Source organism: Salmo trutta, chromosome 2 (assembly GCF_901001165.1).
Source record: "Salmo trutta chromosome 2, fSalTru1.1, whole genome shotgun sequence".
Taxonomy (NCBI): Eukaryota; Metazoa; Chordata; class Actinopteri; order Salmoniformes; family Salmonidae; genus Salmo; species Salmo trutta.
Window position 1 is genome coordinate 47,719,927 of NC_042958.1, and position 20,974 is coordinate 47,740,900.

A 20,974-nucleotide genomic window follows, 5' to 3' on the forward strand; every position below is an offset into this window, starting at 1 on the left:
GATGCTCTGAGTTTGTAGTGGACAGCTGAATGGACAGAACTGCTATGTAGTTTCACGGCTCTGTTTCACCAATACGCCACGGGAGCATGTTTTAACAATGTCACACTGTCAACACTGACACATACCGAGCAATGCTTGAGGTTTGTGTGTGTGTGTGTGTGTGTGTGTGTGTGTGTCTGTCTGTCGGCTTTACCTCTCCCTCCTATCATCTACCTCTGTTACATAATTACATCATTCTCTAAACATCTGCTTGAGTTTACAGTTTGGCAGCGGCACAGCCATTCGCTCTAACTAGACACTGGGACAAAACATGTCATAGTGCAAACTATTTTTCATTTTACTAACCTTTCAAATCACTTTGAATATCTCTCTCTTTCTGTCAATGGATCAAATACCCACCCCACTGGACCCTAGCCAGGTTGAATTTCAATATTATTAATACCTCATGAATCTATAAATACAATATCTCATACATGGCCCAGTCTGTTGTTAGAAAAGCCTGTCAAGAGAGACTGATCACTGCTCTGGTGATCTCAATTACTGGCATAGCACTAGACATTGGCTGTACAATAATGTCTACCACAGTCTAATCAAATCAAAATATAATAATGCCTATCACAGTCTAATCAAATCAAAATGACTCTGCAACACAGTCATAACGACCTGTTGTCAAAGCAGCTGCCATGCTCCTGGAGAGGTCAAAGGGTTTAGTTGAAGGATTCCTCTACAGAGGAGTTCCTGTGATTGGACATCCTCACCTAAAGACTCATACATTCCCCATTGTGTGTGTGAATGTGTTAATGTTTATTTATTAAAGGGACCTGTTCAGTAATGTTTCATCTCCTTCCATTGTCAACGTTTATTCACCATGTAATCTGCTACAGTCAAGTATGTAATTGAATCTGTGTAAAAAATGTGTTGAGTCAGGATTGGCTAATGAGATAATTGTAGCCTCTCCCACCAATTTGAGTTGATTGAATACAGGTGTATATGTGTTTGTGGGAAAGAGGCAGCGTAAGTAGCTGAAAGCAAGGGTATCCCATAAAAAGCATGGGGTACCCCTTTTGATTCTTGTTTTATCCTTTCAGCATGATTTTAACTATTGGTGTATTTATCTATTTATTCAAATAAATTCTAAATTTTGGAGTAAAACTGTTCCTGACTTCAAGAAACATTTTCATGTGCACGAGATAATGGCCAACTTTGTCACAGTTGCCTAAATAAGACTACGATCTCTATCATCCCACTGTCTTTCAGATAAACGCAGATAAACACACCCGTCCTCATCAACAGACTGTTTAATTTATGTCGTTAGGGCACATCATCATCAGATCCATCCTCAACCTGTCCTCGGTGATTACTGCTGCTTGTCCGTGTGTAACAGTTGGCTCTGAACTGAATTATAGTTACTACCCTGCTATAATATCACCATCACCTGGCCGTCTGCAATCACACAAGCTGGTCAGTATGTGTAGGTAATCCTGTCTAACGTGTCTTTTTTAAATGTATCGCGTAGAAGAACTGCACAAGTGCTGCTGTCCACTTTCTGGAGGATCGAGTTTTGAAATCAGTGGAATTAGAGTATGATAGCTAAGGAGATGGATAAAACCTCTTCAAACTAAGGGCAACCATGGCATCTGTGACAGGGAGAGGTGTCCATCCATGATGTATACGGGTAAGATAGTCTAGCTAGCTACATTTCAGATATTACACGTTTCTAATTTTGACACAAAGTCATTTTCATTTCAAGTTAAAGTGTACTGTTAGCTAGCTAGCTAATGTTAGCTGGCTGGCTAGCTAGCTAACGTTACGTGTATGATCTTATTATTTGTATCTCAGAGCCATTTGCTTAGCTAGCTCTAGCCTAATGTTAGCTAGCTAACATTGAACCTAGTTGGTTAGCTACCTGCAGATTCATGCAGGGTAGTAAAGTCACGAGTTGGGATTATGGTTCATTGTTTACCTGATTACTCCAATCGGTCTTTGGACCTGTGCACCTACATTATAAACTTTCATCCATAGGCTAGGTTGTAGCAACCTCATGATGGGTATAGGGTAACAGTCTCTCATATCATTGCTACGCAGACGACACACAATTCATCTTCTCCTTTCCCCCTTCTGATAACCAGGTGGAGAATCGCATCTCTGCATGTCTGGCAGACATATCATTGTGGATGACGGATCACCACCTCAAGCTGAACCTCGGCAAGACGGAGCTGCTCTTCCTCCCGGGGAAGGACTGCCCTTTCCATGATCTCGCCATCACGGTGGACAACTCCATTGTGTCCTCCTCCCAGAGTGCTAAGAGCCTCGGCGTGACCCTGGACAACACCCTGTCGTTCTCCGCTAACATCAAGGCGGTGACCCGATCCTGTAGGTTCATGCTATACAACATTCGCAGAGTACGACCCTGCCTTACACAGGAAGCGGCGCAAGTCCTAATCCAGGCACTTGTCATCTCCCGTCTGGATTACTGCAACTCCCTGTTGGCGGGGCTCCCTGCCTGTGCCATTAAACCCCTACAACTCATCCACAACGCTGCAGCCCGTCTGGTGTTCAACCTTCCCAAGTTCTCTCACGTCACCCCGCTCCTCCACACACTCCACTGGCTTCCAGTTGAAGCTTGCATCTGCTACAAGACCATGGTGCTTGCCGACGGAGCTGTGAGGGGAACGGCACCTCCGTACCTTCAGGCTCTGATCAGTCCCTACACCCAAACAAGGGCACTGCGTTCATCCACCTCTGGCCTGCTGGCCCCCCTACCTCTGCGGAAGCACAGTTCCTGCTCAGCCCAATCAAAACTGTTCACTGCTCTGGCACCCCAATGGTGGAACAAGCTCCCTCACGAAGCCAGGACAGCGGAGTCAATCACCACCTTCCGTAGACACCTGAAACCCCACCTCTTTAAGGAATACCTGGGATAGGATATAGTAATCCTTCTAACCCCCCCCCCCCCCCAAAAAAAAGATATAGATGTACTATTGTAAAGTGGTTGTTCCATTGGATATCATAAGGTGAATGGACCAATTTGTAAGTCGCTCTGGATAAGAGCGTCTGCTAAATGACGTAAATATAAATGTAATGGGTATAGGGTAAATTAGAGTATCATGTAATAGCCTAAAACTATCGCTCTCACATTGAACTGGATGAATGGAATATGAATGACAGTGAATGACATGCAATGTGCTGTAATAAAAATAAGTTGTTTTATTGTCATCCCTTCTTGAACGGCACCAACCGCCACTAGCCTTGATATAGTGTTGACATAATATATACTGAACAAAATTATAAATGCAATTTCTAAGATTTTACTGAGTTACAGTTCATAGAAGGAAATCAGTCAATTGAAATAAATTAAGCCAGGCCCAGCCAATCAGAATGAGCCCCCCCCCCCCCCCCCCCCGCGGTTGTGAGGCCGGTTGGACGTACTGCCAAATTCTCTAAAACAAAGTTAAAGGTGGCTTATGGTAGAGAAATTAACATTAAATTCTCAAGCAACATCTCTGGTGGACATTCCTGCAGTCAGCATGCCAGTTGCACACTCCCTCAAAACTTGAGACATCTGTGGCATTGTATTGTGTGACAAAACTGTACATTTTAGAATGGCCTTTTATTGTCCCCAGCACAAGGTGTACCTGTGTAATCATCATGCTGTTTAATCAGCTTATTGATATGCCACACCTGTCAGGTGGATGGATTATCTTGGCAAAGGAGAAATGTTCACTAATAAGGATGTAAACAAATGTGTGAACAACATTTGAGAGAAATTAGCTTTTTGTGTGTATGGAACATTTCTGGGATCTTTTATTTCAGCTCATTAAACATGGGATCAACACTTTACATGTCGTGTTTATATTTTTGTTCAGTGTACAACTTCAACTTCTCTGACAGTTATGTAATACTAGAGAGAAGGAAACCACACAAACACGTCTCCTGGGACCACTCTGAGAACCTCATCTCTCGCTGTTAAAATACCAGTAGTGGTTCCCATAGCTTACTGTTGTTGCTGTGAGCATGGAGCTGGCAATAGCAGAGTTGTGGGTTTTATTCCTGCATAGGCCACTAAATAAACACGTTAACTGCGTGAATGTATTGTCCTCACGACATCAAGCTATCCATTTCCATTGACTGGCCATCGTACTTTAACTTTATACAAATAACATACAGTATATGAAAGGTCTGTAAGGAAACATCGCAAAACACCCACGTCACCAACAGTAATAACCTCAGCCAGGCTCAGAGTGATGTGACTCTGTCGTTCTCTGTGACCCAGCATGTAAGACTAAACAGTCTCCCGACATCTGCATGGCATTAATAACCGGCCTATAAGCATAATGTGTGTGTGTCACAGCAAACACCCCTGTGAAAGTCTCTCCCCCTGGTCATCCACTACAATGACTCCAGCCCTTACATCTCTCTCCCTCTCTCTTTCTGTCCCCAGAGGTCAGAGGTCATTTCCCACTGCGTGGGCGTTGGTTTAAACAACACTGAGGGAAAGCGCAATTAAGCCTGTGATTGCTGGTAAGCAATTACCGTACCGAGCACAGAGAGATTGCACTGAAGAGCGAGAGAGGAAAAAAACTTGGTAAGAGCATTTTAAGTATTGATGTTCCTTACTCTTTGTTCTCAGTGAAGTGAATCACTTGATAAAATGCTGCTTGACTGTAAACTGTGTGTATCAAACAAATAAACTGTGGCTGAGCAGGACAGGGAGATAGTCCCAAGCATTAGACTGGCTGTAGCTCTGGCTAACATTGACACCCCCTTCAGAGAGGAATAGAGAGAGAGAGAGAGAGAGAGAGAGGGGAGAGAGAGAGAGGGAGAGACTTGGCACTACTTTATCACTGACCTCAACCCAGAGTCTCTTAGAGCGTTCACAGTCAGTCCACTGACACCCCTAACAGATCACAGCAAAATCACACTCTACTTGAACAGACCTATGCTCAATCATGAGGCATCAAGGCCAAAATAACTGAATAAACTTAAGAAATGCTACAGATAGAAGGAAAGTAGTGTGAAAATCTACCAAATAACAATTAGGCAACAACAAATTCAATCCCTTCTTGACAATTTCCTGGACAAAAGGTTTCACTGTAATAGCGAAGGTGTAAACTTGGCAGTAGAAAACCTAAACAGTATATTTGACCTCTCAGCTTCCCTATCAAATAAAACAATTAAAGCAGACAACCGAAGAAAATTAACCAACCCAAAAAGGCCTGTGGGGTTGGTGGTATCCTAAATTAAATGATAAAATATAGAGACCACAAATTCCAATTGGCTACACTTAAACTCTTTAACATCATCCTCAGCTCTGACATCTTTCTCAATATTTGGAACCAAGGACTGATCACCAAAGTGGAGACAAATTTGAACCCAATAACTACCGTGGGATATCTGTCAACAGCAACCTTGGGAAAACTTCTCTGCATTATCATTAACAGCAGACTAGTACATTTCCGAGCAAATGTACCGAGCAAATGCCAAATTGGCTTTATACCAAATTACCGTACGACAGACCACGTATTCACCCTGCACACCCTAATTGACAAACAAACAAACTAGAACAAATGCAGTCTTCTCATGCTTTGTTGATTTCAAAAAGGCTTGAGACTCAATTTGGCATGTGGGTCTGCTATACAAATTGATGCAAAGTGATGTTGGGGGAAAAACATACGACATTATAAAATCCAATAAGTGTGCGATTAAAATTGACAAAAAACACACATTTCTTTCCACAGGGCCTGGGGATGAGACGGGGATACAGCTTAAGCCCTACCCTCTTCAGCATATATATAAACTATTGGAGAGGGCACTAGAACAGTCTGCAGCACCCGGCCTCACCCTACTAGAATCTGAAGTCAAATGCCTACTGTTTGCTGATGATCTGGTGCTTCTGTCCCCAACAAAGGAGGGCCTACAGCAGCACCTAGATCTTCTGTACAGATTCTGTCAGACCTAGGCACTGACAGTAAATCTCAGTAAGACAAAAAATAATGGTGTTCAAAAAAGGTCCAGTTGCCAGGACCACAAATAAAAAATCCATCTAGACACCGATGCCCTAAGAGCACAAAAAACCTATACATACCACGGCCTAAACATGAGGCCCACAGGTAACTTCCACAAAGCTGTGAACTATCTAAGAGACAAGAGCCTTTTATGCCTTCAAAATAAACATGAAATTCGACATACCAATTAGGATCTGGTTAAAAATACCGGAATCAGTTATAGAACCCATTGCCCTTTATGGTTGTGAAGTCTGGGGTCCACTCACCAACAAATAATTCACAAAATGGGACAAACACCAAATTGAGACTCTGCATGCAGAATTCTTCAAAAATATCCTCAGTGTACAATGTAAAACACAAAATTATGCATGCAGAGTAGAATTAGGCCGATACCCGCTAATTATCAAAATCCATAAAAGAGCTGTTAAATTCTGCAACCACCTAAAAGGAAGAGATTCCCAAACCTTCCATAACAAAGCCATCACCTACAGAGAGATGAACCTGGAGAAGAGTCCCCTAAGCAAGCTGGTCCTGGGGCTCTGTTCACAAACACAAACAGACCCCACAGAGCCCCAGGACAGCAACACAATCAGACCCAACCAAATCATGAGAAAACAAAAAGATAATTACGTCACATTGGAAAGAATTAACAAAAAAATGGAGAAAACTAGAATGCTATTTGGCCCTGAACAGAGAGTACACAGTGGCAGAATACCTGACCACTGTGACTGACCCAAAATTAAGGACATCTTTGACTATGTACAGACTCGGTGAGCATAGCTTTGCTACTGAGAAGGCTACCGAAGGCAGACCTGGCTCTCAAGAGAAGACAGGCTATGTGCACACTACCCACAAAATGAAGTGGAAACTGAGCTGCACTTCCTAACCTCCTGACAAATGTATGACCATATTAAGGAAGCATATTTCCCTCAGATTACACAGACCCACAAATAATTTGGAGAAAAAAAATCATATTTTGATTTACTCCCATATCTACTGGATGAAATATCACAGCAGCAAGATGTGTGACCTGTTGCCACAAGAAAATGGCAACCAGTGAAGAACAAACACCATTGTAAATACAACCCATATTTATGTTTATTTATTTTATTTTTATTTTGAATGACTACTTCATCGCTGTACTACACACATACAATTATCTATAAGGTCCCACAGTTGAGTGAATTTCAAACACAGATTCAACCACAAAGATCAGGAAGGTTTTTCAATGCCTTGCAAAGAAGGGTACCTATTGGTAGATGGTTAAAAAAAACCTAAGCAGACACTGAATATCCCTTTGAGCATGGTGAAGGTATTAACACACCCTGTCAAGATGAAGATACAGGCATCCTTTCTAACTCAGTTGCCGGAGAGGAAGGAAACTGCTCAGCGATTTCACCATGAGGCCAATGGTGACTTTAAAATAGTTACAGTTTAATGGCTGTGATAGGAGAAAACTGAGGATGGATCAACAAGATTGTAGTTATTCCACAATATGAACCTAATTGACAGAGTGAAAGAAGGAAGCCTGTTCTAGAGGTCTTCACGGATCCACCTGAACCCGAATACCCGGAACCCAATCCGGGATCCGAGCAGGTCCAGATCCAGAATTCAAAATAATGTCACAGGTCTGGGTCGGATCTGATATGATTGTCACGGGTTTCGGGTATGTGTAACTTTAACTGGAGGGTCTGTACATATCCAAAAAGGACAACTGCAGTCGAGAGACAGAAGTATAGTCATTTTATAATTTATGCTGCTGCTCTTGCTTTTCATGAGAGTGGAGCGTGGCACGTGTCTCTTGTTGTTGGCCAATCATAAGTCAAAGCAGCAATAGGCTACAGTCATAGAGCATCTATGTGGGGAAAAAGCTGGCAGATGTCTAATCAATGGAAGATGGAAATAAAATGACAGAATCATATTTGATGATAAATAACCTAGCTAAGGCACATATTAGTCTACTATAGCGCTAGTTGGCTAGGCTGGTTCCTGTCTCTCGTCTCTCCCTCCCTGCGTCACTCCCTCACAGTACAGCCCCTCCCCAGCCTGCTAGAGTGGCACCTCTCTCTCCCTCCTCTCCCGCTTTACCTCCAGTTAATAACTTTTCTGCTGCTTCCCTCACTCGGATCAGACCGGGTCTGGATCCTACCAGGCCTATATGGAATGTTTCTAGTTGTCCTCAGGTCTGTTAGGAACGGGTCTCTATATTTGAGGAAAACCTGATTCTGTCTGCTTTCCAACAGACACCGGGAGGCAAATTCACCTTTCAGCAGGTCAACCTCAAACACAAGGCCAAATATACACTGGAGTTGCTTACCAAGACGGCATTGAAATTTCCTGAGTGACCTAGTTACATTTTCAACCTAAATTGGCTTTAAAATCTTAGGCAAGACCTGAAAATCGCTGTCTAGCATTGATCAACAACCAACTTGATAGAGCTTATAGAATTTCTTAAAGAATAATGTGCAAATATTGTACAATCCAGATGTGCACAGCTCTTAGAGACTTAGCCATAAAGACTCACAGTTGGTATCACTTCCAAAAGGTAATTCTAACATGTAATGACCCAGGGGTGTGAATATTTATGTAAATTAGATATTTCTATATTTAATTTTGCAAACATTTCTAAAAACATGTTTTCTCTTTGATTGGTGAGATTTTGTAGATTTTGTTTTAATCCATTTTGAATTCAAGCTGTAACACAACAAAATGTTGAATAAGTCAAGGGTCTCTGATCTCCTTCTCAACAACATGATCAGCTGGCCCTACTAAATGACACACACCTGTCATCTAACCTCTCTCATCCTGCTGGTATGCCTCTGTGCTCAGCTGTACAGGAGGCAATACAAATCATAGTGTACTACAGATGAAATTATAAATCATACTCAACCTCAGGAGGCAGAAGAAATTAATCTTGGCCCCTAGGACCCTCACAAACTTTTACAGATGCACCATTGAGAGCATCCTGTCGGCCTGTATCACCGCCTGGTACGACACCTGCACAGTCCGCAACCACAGGGGTCTCCAGAGGGTGGTGCGGTCTACCCAACGCATCACTAAGGGGTACACTGCCTGCCCTCCAGGACATCTACAGCACCCGGTATCACAGGAAGGCCAAGAAGATGATCAAGGACCTCAGCCTCCCAAGCCACAGCCTGTTCACCCCGCTACCATCCAAACGGCGAGGTTAGTAGAGGTGCATCAGAGCTGGGACTGAGAGACTGAACAACTCAAGGTCATCAGACTGTTAAATAGTCATCACTAGCTGGCCTCCGACCAGTATCCTGCCCTGAAATGTAGTCACTGTTACTAGATGGCTACCACCCGGTACTCATCCCTGCACCTTAGAGGTTGCTGCCCTATGTACATAGACATGGAACACTGGTCACTTTAATAATGTTTACATACTGTATTCTAGTCAAGGCCTATCCTATTTAATTATTGCTGTACATATACTATTCTTCAGATATACTACATATTCTATACATATTCATATACTGTGCATACTGTCCCTATTGTCTATACATCCCATCACATATATACACTGAGTATACAAAACATTAGGAACACCATCCTAATATACCTGGAATACCTGGGATAGGATAAAGTAATCCTTCTAACCCCCCCCCCCCTTAAAAGATTTAGATGCACTATTGTAAAGTGGTTGTTCCACTGGATATCATAAGGTGAATGCACCAATTTGTAAGTCGCTCTGGATAAGAGCGTCTGCTAAATGACTTAAATGTAATGTGGAGTTGCACCTCTCCCTTTTGCCCTCAGAACAGCCTCAATTTGTCAGGGCATGGACTCTACAAGGTGTCGAAAACGTTCCACAGGGATGCTGGACCATGTTGACTCCAATGCTTCCTACTACCATACCCTGTTCAAAGGTACTTCAATGTTTTGCCTTGCCCATTCACTCTCTGAATGGCTCACATACACATTCTCAATGTTTAAAAATCCTTCTTTAACCCGTCTCCTCCCCTTCATCTACACTGATTGAAGTGGATTTAAATTTTTTATTTCACCTTTATTTAACCAGGTAGGCAAGTTGAGAACAAGTTCTCATTTACAACTGCGACCTGGCCAAGATAAAGCAAAGCAGTTTGACACATACAACAACACAGAGTTACACATGGAGTAAAACAAACATACAGTTAATAATACAGTAGAAAAATAAGTCTATATACAATGTGAGCAAATGAGGTGAGATAAGGGAGGTAAAGGCAATAAATAGGCCATGGTGGCAAAGTAAATACAATTTAGCAATTAAAACACTGGAGTGGTAGATTTTACATTTATTTTACATATATGATATGTCATATATCAAATATATGTAAAATATATATATATATTTAACAAGTGACATCAACAAGGGATCATAGCTTTCACCTGGATTCACCTGGTCAGTCTATGTCATGGAAAGAGCAGGTGTTCTTAATGTTTTGTATACTCAGTATATACATTTATACTCCGGACTCCGACATTGCTCATTCTACATTTTCTATATATCTTAATTCAATTATTTTACTTTTTAGATTTGTGTGTATTGTTAGATATTACTGCACAGTTGGAGCTAGAAACACAAGCATTTCGCTACACCCGCAATAACATCTGCTAAATATGTGTTTGTGATTAATAAAATTTGATTTGATAAGCAATATACAAAAAGCATGTACCTGTACTACTGTTCACTATAAATAAAATACAAGTACTGACGGTTGATGGACAAATGGCATTGAAAAAATAAAACATTTTATCAATGCAAGTGCAAACATTGTATCATAAGGAGAGGATGTTTATATAGTACATATCAACAAAGTGCCAGTCCGAGGGGTGGAACAAATGCTTCTGCTAGGTGAGTGGACATGAACACACACAATAGGATCTTACCTGATCTAAACTTGCTTCGTATCAGTATGGAGCGTTCAGAGCCCAGTAAAGTCATGATGCTAACTGTATGGTTCCAGTGTACAGGAGAGAAAAAGAGAACAGACGCACACACTTTCACTTTAATGCCCCTGGCCCTTCCTGGGACCGGAGACCGAGACCAGAGCTGTCCAAACGCGCGTCATTAACAACAGTTAACAGCTACTACAACAAAAGACCAAAAAAAAAGAAGTGGTGTATCTCTTCACTCCTCTCTCTCTCTCTCTCTCCCTTGGGTAGCTGTGGGAGTCCGATAGTGAAGTAGACAGCCAGGCTTTGGTCTCATGTAGCTCTGAGTCTCCACTCCAGAGGGAGTGGAGTGATATACCTCTGCTGGGAGGAGCTAATCACTGAGGGTTCCTATAGCCCCTCCCAAGGTTCCACTAGCCCCTCCTTTAGTGGGTAATTATGCCCTCGGCAGGGAGGGGCTAGGAGCTAAAGGTTCTGGTAGCTCCTCCTTCTAGGGAGAAGAGGACTGCCGGCTGGAGACTCCCTCTGACCTTCTGGATATGTTACTGCTCTGACTATGGCCATGTCCTAATACCCATTCTTGTGTCATAAATAGTAGGCCGTTTGAGTATGCCATTTTTTTTAATGTAATAGTGTGTGAGTATACTTTAAATGGCCGAATGTCATACTCATTTAGGCTTTGACAACAGCTGGTCAATTAGATATCGGGATATTTTCCGAAATAAACGAATAGCAGGAAACGCAATTGCACATGACGCATTCTCAGTATGCTAAAATATATATATTTTTTTATTGTACGTGAATTAAAAAAAAAACAATGGTTTAAATGCCAGGATGTTATACTTTGGATGCCATCTACCGTAGTGCCCTTCGTTTTGTTACAGGTGATAGTTTTGATACTCATTACTCCACCCTGTATCAAAAGATTTGCTGGATTTCGCTAAAGACCAGTAGATCTCTATATTACTTCCTTTTTGTTTACAAGTCGTTAGTTCAAAAACTTACTGAGTTGCCTAACCCATTCACAGTATTGGTTAATCCTTGAGGTTCCTAGGGCTAGGTAAATCTGCTTTTAGTTTGAAGTTCTGGTGCAGTTTGAGCAAATTTAAGTATTGATTGGGGACTTATTTGTGGATGAATGTATCTGTTTTTCTGGATGATTTGGGATGTTTTATTTGTGCTTCCCATGACTGTGTTTTTGTATTTTAATATGTACAGTTGAAGTCGGAAGTTTACATACACTTACGTTGGAGTCATTAAAACTAATTTTTCAAACACTCCACAAATTTCTTGCTGACGAACTATAGTTTTGGCAAGTCTGTTAGGTCATCTACTTTGTGCATGACACAAGTCATTTTTCCAACAATTGTTTACAGACAGATTATTTCACTTATAATTCACTGTATCACAATTCCAGTGGGCCAGAAGTTTACATACACTAAGTTGACTGCGCCTTTAAACAGTATGGAAAATTCCCAAAAATGATGTCATGGCTTTAGAAGCTTCTGATAGGCTAATTGACATCATTTGTGTCAATTGGAGGTGTACCTGTGGATGTATTTAAAGGCCTACCTTCAAACTCAGTGCCTCTTTGCTTGACATCATGGGAAAATCCAAATAAATCAGCCAAGACCTCAGAAAAATAAATTGTAGACCTCAACAAGTCTGGTTCATCCTTGGGAGCAATTTCAAAATTCCAGAAGGTACCACGTTCATCTGTACACACAATAGTACGCAAGTATAAACACCATGGGACCACGCAGCCGTCATACCGCTCAGGAAGGAGACGCGATCTGTCTCCTAGAGATGAACGTACTTTGGTGCGAAAAGTGCAAATCAATCCCAGAACAACAGCAAAGGACCTTGTGAAGATGCGGGAGGAAACAGGTACAAAAGTATCTATATCCACAGTAAAACAAGTCCTATACTGACATAACCTGAAAGGCCGCTCAGCAAGGAAGAAGCCACTGCTACAAAACCGCCATAAAAAAGCCAGACTACGGTTTGCAACTGCACATGAGGACAAAGATCGTACTTTTGGAGAAATGTCCGCTGGTCTGATGAAGCAAAAATAGAACTGTTTGGCCATAATGACCATCATTATGTTTGGAGGAAAAAGGGGGAGGTTTGCGAGCCAAAGAACATCATCCCAACCGTGAAGCACGGGGGGGGCAGCATCATGTTGTGGGGGTACTTTGCTGCAGGAGGGACTGGTGCGCTTCACAAAATAGATGGCATCATGAGGAAGTAAAATTATGTGGATATATTGAAGCAACATCTCAAGACATCAGTCAGGAAGTTAAAAGCTTGGTTGAAAATGGGTCTTCCAAATGGACAATGACCCCAAGCATACTTCCAAAGTTGTGGCAAAATGGCTTAAGGACAACTAAGTCAAGGTATTGGAGTGGCCATCACAAAGCCCTGACCTCAATCCTATAGAACATTTGTGGGCAGAACTGAAAAAGAGTGTGCGAGCAAGAAGGCCTACAAACCTGACTCAGTTACACCAGCTCTGTCAGGAGGAATGGGCCAAAATTCACCCAACTTATTGTGGGAAGCTTGTGGAAGGCTACCTGAAATGTTTGACCCAAGTTAAACAATTTAAAGGCCATGCTACCAAACACTCAATTAGTATATGTAAACTTCTGACCCACTGGGAATGTGATGAAAGAAATAAAAGCTGAAATAAAGAATTCTCTCTACTATTATTCTGACATTTCACATTTTTTAAATAAAGTGGTGATCCTAACTGACCCAAAACAGGGGATTTTTACTAAGATTATATGTCAGGAATTGTGAAAAACTGAGTTTAAATGTATTTGGCTAAGGTGTATGTAAACTTCCGACTTGAACTGTATATGTTTGGGTATGTGTATATTTATGTTGTATATACAGGGCACATTTGTAAAAGAGACCTAGGTCTCAATATGTAAAAAAAAATATTTTATTAATCAAGTTTCAATAATAATACAAATAAATAAAATACTATTTTTGACTCTTCAGCTAGTAAAATGTGCACACTTTTCCCACAATCCATTAGAAGAGGTGGGCTGCAAGTGATAGGCCATAGTTCTCTTCAAATAGCCAAACAACAAAACCCAGCTACTTAGCTGGGAAGATGCCGAATAGCGAAGCTTCTGCGGTGGTGTTCAAAAATAGGATATCATCACTCAACTCCCAGCTCCTCAAGGCCTGCTTCAATTCAGGTCAAATAAACCGACGTTCACTCAACTACACTTCCAGAGACATTGCTTCAATCAATTACACTCTCAGAGGCTTTGCTTTAGGACCTAAAGGTAAATGTCTCTTGTAAACTGTTCCCACCACCGTCCCTGGGTCCTGTTCCCACAAACCGTCCCTGGGTCCTGTTCCCACCACCGTCCCTGGGTCCTGTTCCCACCACCGTCCCTGGGTCCTGTTCCCACCACCGTCCCTGGGTCCTGTTCCCACCACCGTCCCTGGGTCCTGTTCCCACCACCGTCCCTGGGTCCTGTTCCCACCACCGTCCCTGGGTCCTGTTCCCACCACCGTCCCTGGGTCCTGTTCCCACCACCGTCCCTGGGTCCTGTTCCCACCACCGTCCCTGGGTCCTGTTCCCACCACCGTCCCTGGGTCTTACAGTGTCACCAAGTAAATAACACACAGTCTCCTCGTTCCAGTTTCTATCCTGGCTATCCCGACCATACGCACAACACTGCTTGGGTTTAATGACTAAGAATTCATACACAAGAGTGAAGCACACACACACACACACATATTTACGGGGACACACACACCCACCCACGGTGCCTAAAGGGAGGGTTGGTGGTTGGGTCTGACACAGCATGGGAGGGAGATTCCTGTGGAGTTCACCCAGTCCTGGACTAATCCTTCCCTTTAATTGTATGTCAACGGACGTGACAAGTCTCATCTGAACTGTCTGGAAACTCGTAAACTCTGTGTGTGTGTGGGTGAACCCTTTAAAATGTAATGTGATTTGTGGATAAAGAATTTAAAGTGTGTGTGTGTGCGTGCGTGTCTCCTCACAAATAGATTAATTACCTTGGGTTTATGATTTATGTTTGTGTTCAGTAGTACAGCATGACCTGGCCCCCATACCCTCTGGAGTATAATTAAGCAATAAGGCATGAGGGAGTGTGGTATATGGCCAATATTCCACGGCTAAGGGCTGTTCTTAAGCACGACACAATGCAGAGTGCCTGGATACAGCCCTTAGCCTTGGTATATTGGCCATATACCACAACCCCCAGAGGTGCCTTATAGCTATTATAAACTGGTTACCAACGTAATAAGATCAGTAAAAATACATGTTTTGTCATACCCGTGGTATATGGTCGCATATACCACAGCTTTCAGCCAATCAGCATTCAGGGATTGAACCACCCAGTTTATAATGGTCCTTTTAGACATGTTACACTGTCATAATTGAAGTAATTAAGTACTCGGTGCCAATGACATACAGTATTGTAACAGGAGTTTCTTTAAACCACGGTTAACCAGGTTAACCAACAACTAGACTAGGGTTTATTGTCCAACTACACAGACTGATTTATCAAAAAATGAATATTGTGAACATTTTATGTACACTTGCTTTTTGTAGTCTTACAGATACATATATATTTAAAAGTTGGGACTCTAGGGTTGCAAAATTCCTGGAACTTTCAATAAATTCCCTTGTTTCTGGATTTTCTGCTTATTCACTCCTGATTCTAGAAACTTCCCACCGGGATTTCGGGAAACCAGGGAATTTATTGAAAGTTCCCCGAATTGTGCAACCCTAGTTGGGAGTTATAAACAAATCTAGTAATGTGAAGTGAAAATGACGTATACATCTAGGATGAACTTTTAAACCCAGTCCTTACTCTTTCAACCAATGACTGGTCAGACAACAACAAAAAAACTCACATTTGCATGGATTAACTGTAAGGAAATTGTTCTTTCATTTCAAAACAATGGCACTAACCTAGCTTGTGTTCATCGAACTACACTGTACAGCGCATTACTGGTATCCAGCTTTGTTTACGCGAAATAGCCACTGATAGGAAGTGTTCCATACTTGGCATATCACGGTACATGTGCCATGCATGAAATCCATGGGTCTGAGGTGTGTGTGTGTGTGTGTGTGTGTGTGTGTGTGTGTGTGTCTGCATGCAGTGGTGGAAAAAGTACCAAATTGTCATACTTGAGTAAAAGTAAAGATAATTTCATTGAAAATGACTCAAGTAAAAATGAAAGTCACCCAGGAAAATTCTACTTGAGTAAAAGTCTAAAAGTATTTGGTTTTAAATATACTTAAGTATGAAAAGTACATTTAATTGCTAATATATACTTAAGTATCAATAATAATTTCATATTCTTTATATTAAACACCATTTTTTTATTAACGGATAGCCAGAGGCACGTTCCAATACTCAGACATCATTTACAAATAAAGCATGTGTTTAGTGAGTCCACCAGATCAGAGGCAGTAGAGATGCCAGGGATGTTCTCTTGATAAGTGTGTGAATTGGACCATTTGCCTGTCCTGCTAAGCATTCAAAATGTAACAAGTACTTTTGGGTGTCAGGGAAAATGTATGGAGTAAAAAGTACATTATTTTATATAGGAAATTTTTCATAAATCAAAATCCAGTCAACCAGATTTGGAGACATGGCGGGGGCCAATGGGGTTAGCAGAATAATTAATATCCATTATTCTACAACCCATGAGACACGGTTTGGCGTGCACACACACACACAGTGTTGTATTACTCTATTTCCCTATATATGATCCATGATTGACAAGGTTATACACCAAGGTAAATACACCAAGATGGCGCAGCAGTAAGACGTGTTTGTTTTTGTCCCATGTAAAAATATTCAGCCTTTTTCTGTTTTTTCTGTATACATTTTATTATATTTCAATATCTTTTTTCCATTTTTAAATTAAATATACTTTCCTGTAACCCGCCTCACCCAATGTGGCACGGATCTGCAATTCTTTTAACCCTATAACTGGAACCTCCATCAGAGGCTAGCCATCAGAAGCTAGCCATCAGAGGCTAGCCATCAGAAGCTAGCCAGCTAATTAGCTACTTGCTATTTAGTCATTGTTAGACACTACACACACACACACACCTTTTTTGCACTATTGGTTAGAGCCTGTAAGTAAGCATTTCACTGTAAGGTCTACACCTGTTGTATTTGGCGGATTCCTGCCGCAAGCTCTGGACCATTACACCGGATCTTCGCAGCTAGCTAGCTACTACCGAGTGGCTATTGTGGCTAACGCCCTTGTCCAGAAGCATGCACCAGCTAGCCTCGAGCTAGGCCCATCTCCCGGCTAACTGACCCTCTCTGCCCATTCATCGCCATTTACCAGTTGTTGTTGTCTTAGCTCTCCCAATCAACACCTGTGATTGCTTTATGCCTCTAATGTAACTATGCCTTGTATACTGTTGTTTAGGGCAGCTCTCATTATTATATTTTACTGCGGAGCCCCTAGTTCTGCTCAACATGCCTCAGATAGCCCCCTTGTCCCACCCCCACACATGCGGAGACCGCACCTAGCTTAACTGGCGCCTCCAGAGACGCAACCTCTCTCATCGTCACTCAATGCCTAGGTTTACCCCCACTGTACTCGCACCCTGCCATACCCTTGTCTGTACTCTATGCCCTGAATCTATCCTACCACGCCCAGAAATCTGCCCCTTTAATTCTCCGTTCCAAACGCACTAGACGACCAGTTCTTATAGCCTTTAGCCGTGCCCTCATCCTACTCCTCCTCTGTTCCTCTGGTGATGTAAAGGTTAACCCAGGCCCTGTGTGTCCCCAGGCGCTCTCATTTGTTGACCTCTGCAACCGTAAAAGCCTTTAACATCAGAAGCCTCCTCCCTAAGTTTGCTTTATTCACTGCTTTAGCACACTCCGCCAACCCTGATGTCCTAGCCGTGTCTGAGTCCTGATTTAGGAAGGCCACCACTGATAAATCCACGAAAACCGAGAATTTCAATAGCCATTTTTCAACGGCTGGTCATGCTTTCCACCTGGCTACCCCAACCCCGGCCAACAGCTCTGCACCCCTAGCAGCAACTGGCCCAAGCCCCCCCCCCCCCCCCCCGCTTCTCCTTCACCCAAATTCAGACAGCTGATGTTCTGAAGGAGCTGCAAAACCTGGATCCATACAAATCAGCTGGGCTAGACAATCTGTACCCTCTCTTCCCAAATTTATCCGCCGCTATTACTAGTCTGTTCAACCTCTCTTTTGTATCGTCTGAGATTCCTAAAGATTGGAAAGCGGCCGCAGTCATCCCCCTCTTCAAAGGGGGAGACACTCTAGACCCAAACTGTTACATACTTATATCCATCCTGCTCTGCCTTTCTAAAATCTTTGAAAGCCAAGTGAACAAACAGATCTCCGACCATTTTGAATCCCACCGTACCTTCTCCGTTATGCAATCTGGTTTCCGAGCTGGTCACGGTTGCACCTCAGCCACGCTCAAGGTCATAAACGATATCATAACAGCCATCAATAAAAGACAGTACTGTGCAGCCGTCTTCATCGACCTGGCCAAGGCTTTCGACTCTGTCAAACACAGTATTCTTATCGGCAGATTCAACAGCCTTGGTTTCTCTAATGACTACCTCACCTGGTTCACTAGAGTTCAGTGTGTCAAATTGGAAGGCCTGTTGTCCGGACCTCTGGCAGTCTCTATGGGGGTGCCACAGGGTTCAATTCTTGGGCTGACTCTTTTCTGTGTATATATCAATGATGACGCTCTTGCTGCGGGTGATTCTTTGATCCACCTCTACGCAGACGACACCATTCTGTATACATCTGGTCCTTCTTTGGACACTGTGTTAACTAACCTCCAAACGAGCTTCAACGCCATACAACACTCCTTCCGTGGCCTCTAACTGCTCTTAAATGCTAGTAAAACGAAACGCATGCTCTTCAACCGATCGCTGCCCGCACCTGCCCGCCCAACTAGCATCACTACTCTGGACGCTTCTGACTTAGAATATACTATCAATATCTAGGTGTCTGGCTAGACTGTAAACTCTTCTTCCAGACTCACATTAAGCATCTACAATCCAAAGTTAAATCTAGAATGGGCTTCCTATTTTGCAACAAAGCCTCCTTCACTCATGTTGCCAAACATACACTCGTAAAACTGACTATCCTACCGATCCTTGACTTCGGCGATGTCATTTACAAAATAGCCTCCAACACTCTACTCAGCAAATTGCATGCAGACTATCACTGTGCCATCCGTTTTGTCACTAAAGCCCCATATACTACCCACCACTGCGATCCGTATGCTCTGGTTGGCTGGTCTTTACTACATTTTCGTCGCCAAACCCACTGGCTCCAGGTCATCTATAAGTCTTTGGTAAAGCTCCTCCTTATCTCAGCTCACTGGTCACTGTAGCAACACCCACCCATAGCACGCGCTCCAGCAGGTATATTTCACTGGGCATCCCAAAGCCAACACCTACTTTGGCCGCCTTTCCTTCCAGTTCTCTGCTGCCTATGACTGGAACGAATTGAAAAAAATCACTGAAGTTGGAGACTTATATCTCCCTCACTAACTTTAAGCGTCAGCTGTCAGAGCAGCTTACCGATCACTGCAGCTGTACACAGCCCATCTGTAAATAGCCCATCCAACCAACTACCTACCTCATCCCCATATTTGTTTTTCTGCTCTTTTGCACACAAGTATTTCTACTTGCACATCCATCACTCCAGTGTAAATTGCTAAATTGTAATTATTATTGGCTTATTTATTGCCTTACCTCCTTACTTCATTTGCACACACTGTATACAGATTTTTCTATTGTGTTATTGACTGTACGTTTGTTTATCCCATGTGTAACTCTGTGTTGTTGTTTTTGTCGCACTGCTTTGCTTTATCTTGGCCAGGTCGCAGTAAATGAGAACTTGTTCTCAACTGGCCTACCTGGTGAAATAAAATAGTAAAAAATGTAAATTAATTAAAAGTTGTCAAAAATATAAATACTAAAGTACAGATAACCCAAAAAACAACTTTAGTACTTTAAAGTATATTTACTTAAGTACTTTACACCACTGCGTGTGCACATATGTGTATGTGTGTGTAAGCCTGTGTGTGTGTGTATAGGGGAGGGCAGACATAGCAGCCGTCCCAACCCTAACAGTAGCAGCTGGGTCTTATCTGTCTGAGAGATGTAGGTTTGTTTCAGAAGGAACTTCTTTAATGACACTACACCCCCTCTGCTACTGTCTCTGGGTATCACCACCTCTGCTCACTGTCTCTGGGTATCACCCCGCTCTGCTACTGTCTCTGGGTATCACCCCCCTCTGCTCACTGTCTCTGGGTATCACCCCCCTCTGCTACTGTCTCTGGGTATCACCCCCCCTCTGCTCACTGTCTCTGGGTATCACCCCCTCTGCTACTGTCTCTGGGTATCACCCCCCCTCTGCTCACTGTCTCTGGGTATCACCCCCTCTGCTACTGTCTCTGGGTATCACCCCCCCTCTGCTCACTGTCTCTGGGTATCACCCCCCTCTGCTCATTGTCTCTGGGTATCACCCCCCTCTGCTACTGTTTCTGGGTATCACCCCCCCTCTGCTCACTGTCTCTGGGTATCACCCCCTCTGCTACTGTCTCTGGGTATCACCCCCTCTGCTACTGTCTCTGGGTATCACCCCCTCTGCTACTGTCTCTGGGTATCACCCCCCTCTGCTCACTGTCTCTGGGTATCACCCCCCTCTGCTCACTGTCTCTGGGTATCACCCCCCTCTGCTCACTGTCTCTGGGTATCACCCCCTCTGCTACTGTCTCTGGGTATCCCCCCCTCTGCTACTGTCTCTGGGTATCACCCCCTCTGCATACTGTCTCTGGGTAGGACTGGGGTACATGCTCCTCAGGTAAACACTCCCAGAGGAGGACCATTTAATTGTAAATAATCTATCAGACCCACAAACCAAACAGGACTATCAGGCTGGTTTACCCACACACACATCACTACCAGGCTGGTTTAAACACACACATCACTACCAGGCTGGTTTAAACACACACACATTACTACCAGGCTTGTTTAAACACACAC

At 42.9% G+C, this 20,974-nt stretch overlaps 1 protein-coding gene across 10 annotated transcripts in view; it reads right to left on the bottom strand.

The window, feature by feature from the left end:
- LOC115156125 (myocardin) overlaps window positions 1-20,974 on the bottom strand; it is a 191,963-nt gene that overhangs the window by 56,963 nt on the left and 114,026 nt on the right. Inside the window, exon 1 of one of the 10 annotated variants that reach the window (XM_029703502.1) lies at window positions 10,899-11,328. The exons of the other annotated variants lie outside the window; for them this stretch is intronic. Within the exon in view, the coding sequence (XP_029559362.1) occupies window positions 10,899-10,953 (55 nt within the window). The 5' untranslated portion in view covers window positions 10,954-11,328. Of the gene's footprint in view, window positions 1-10,898; window positions 11,329-20,974 lie in introns of those variants that run through there. 10 annotated transcript variants of the gene reach the window in all.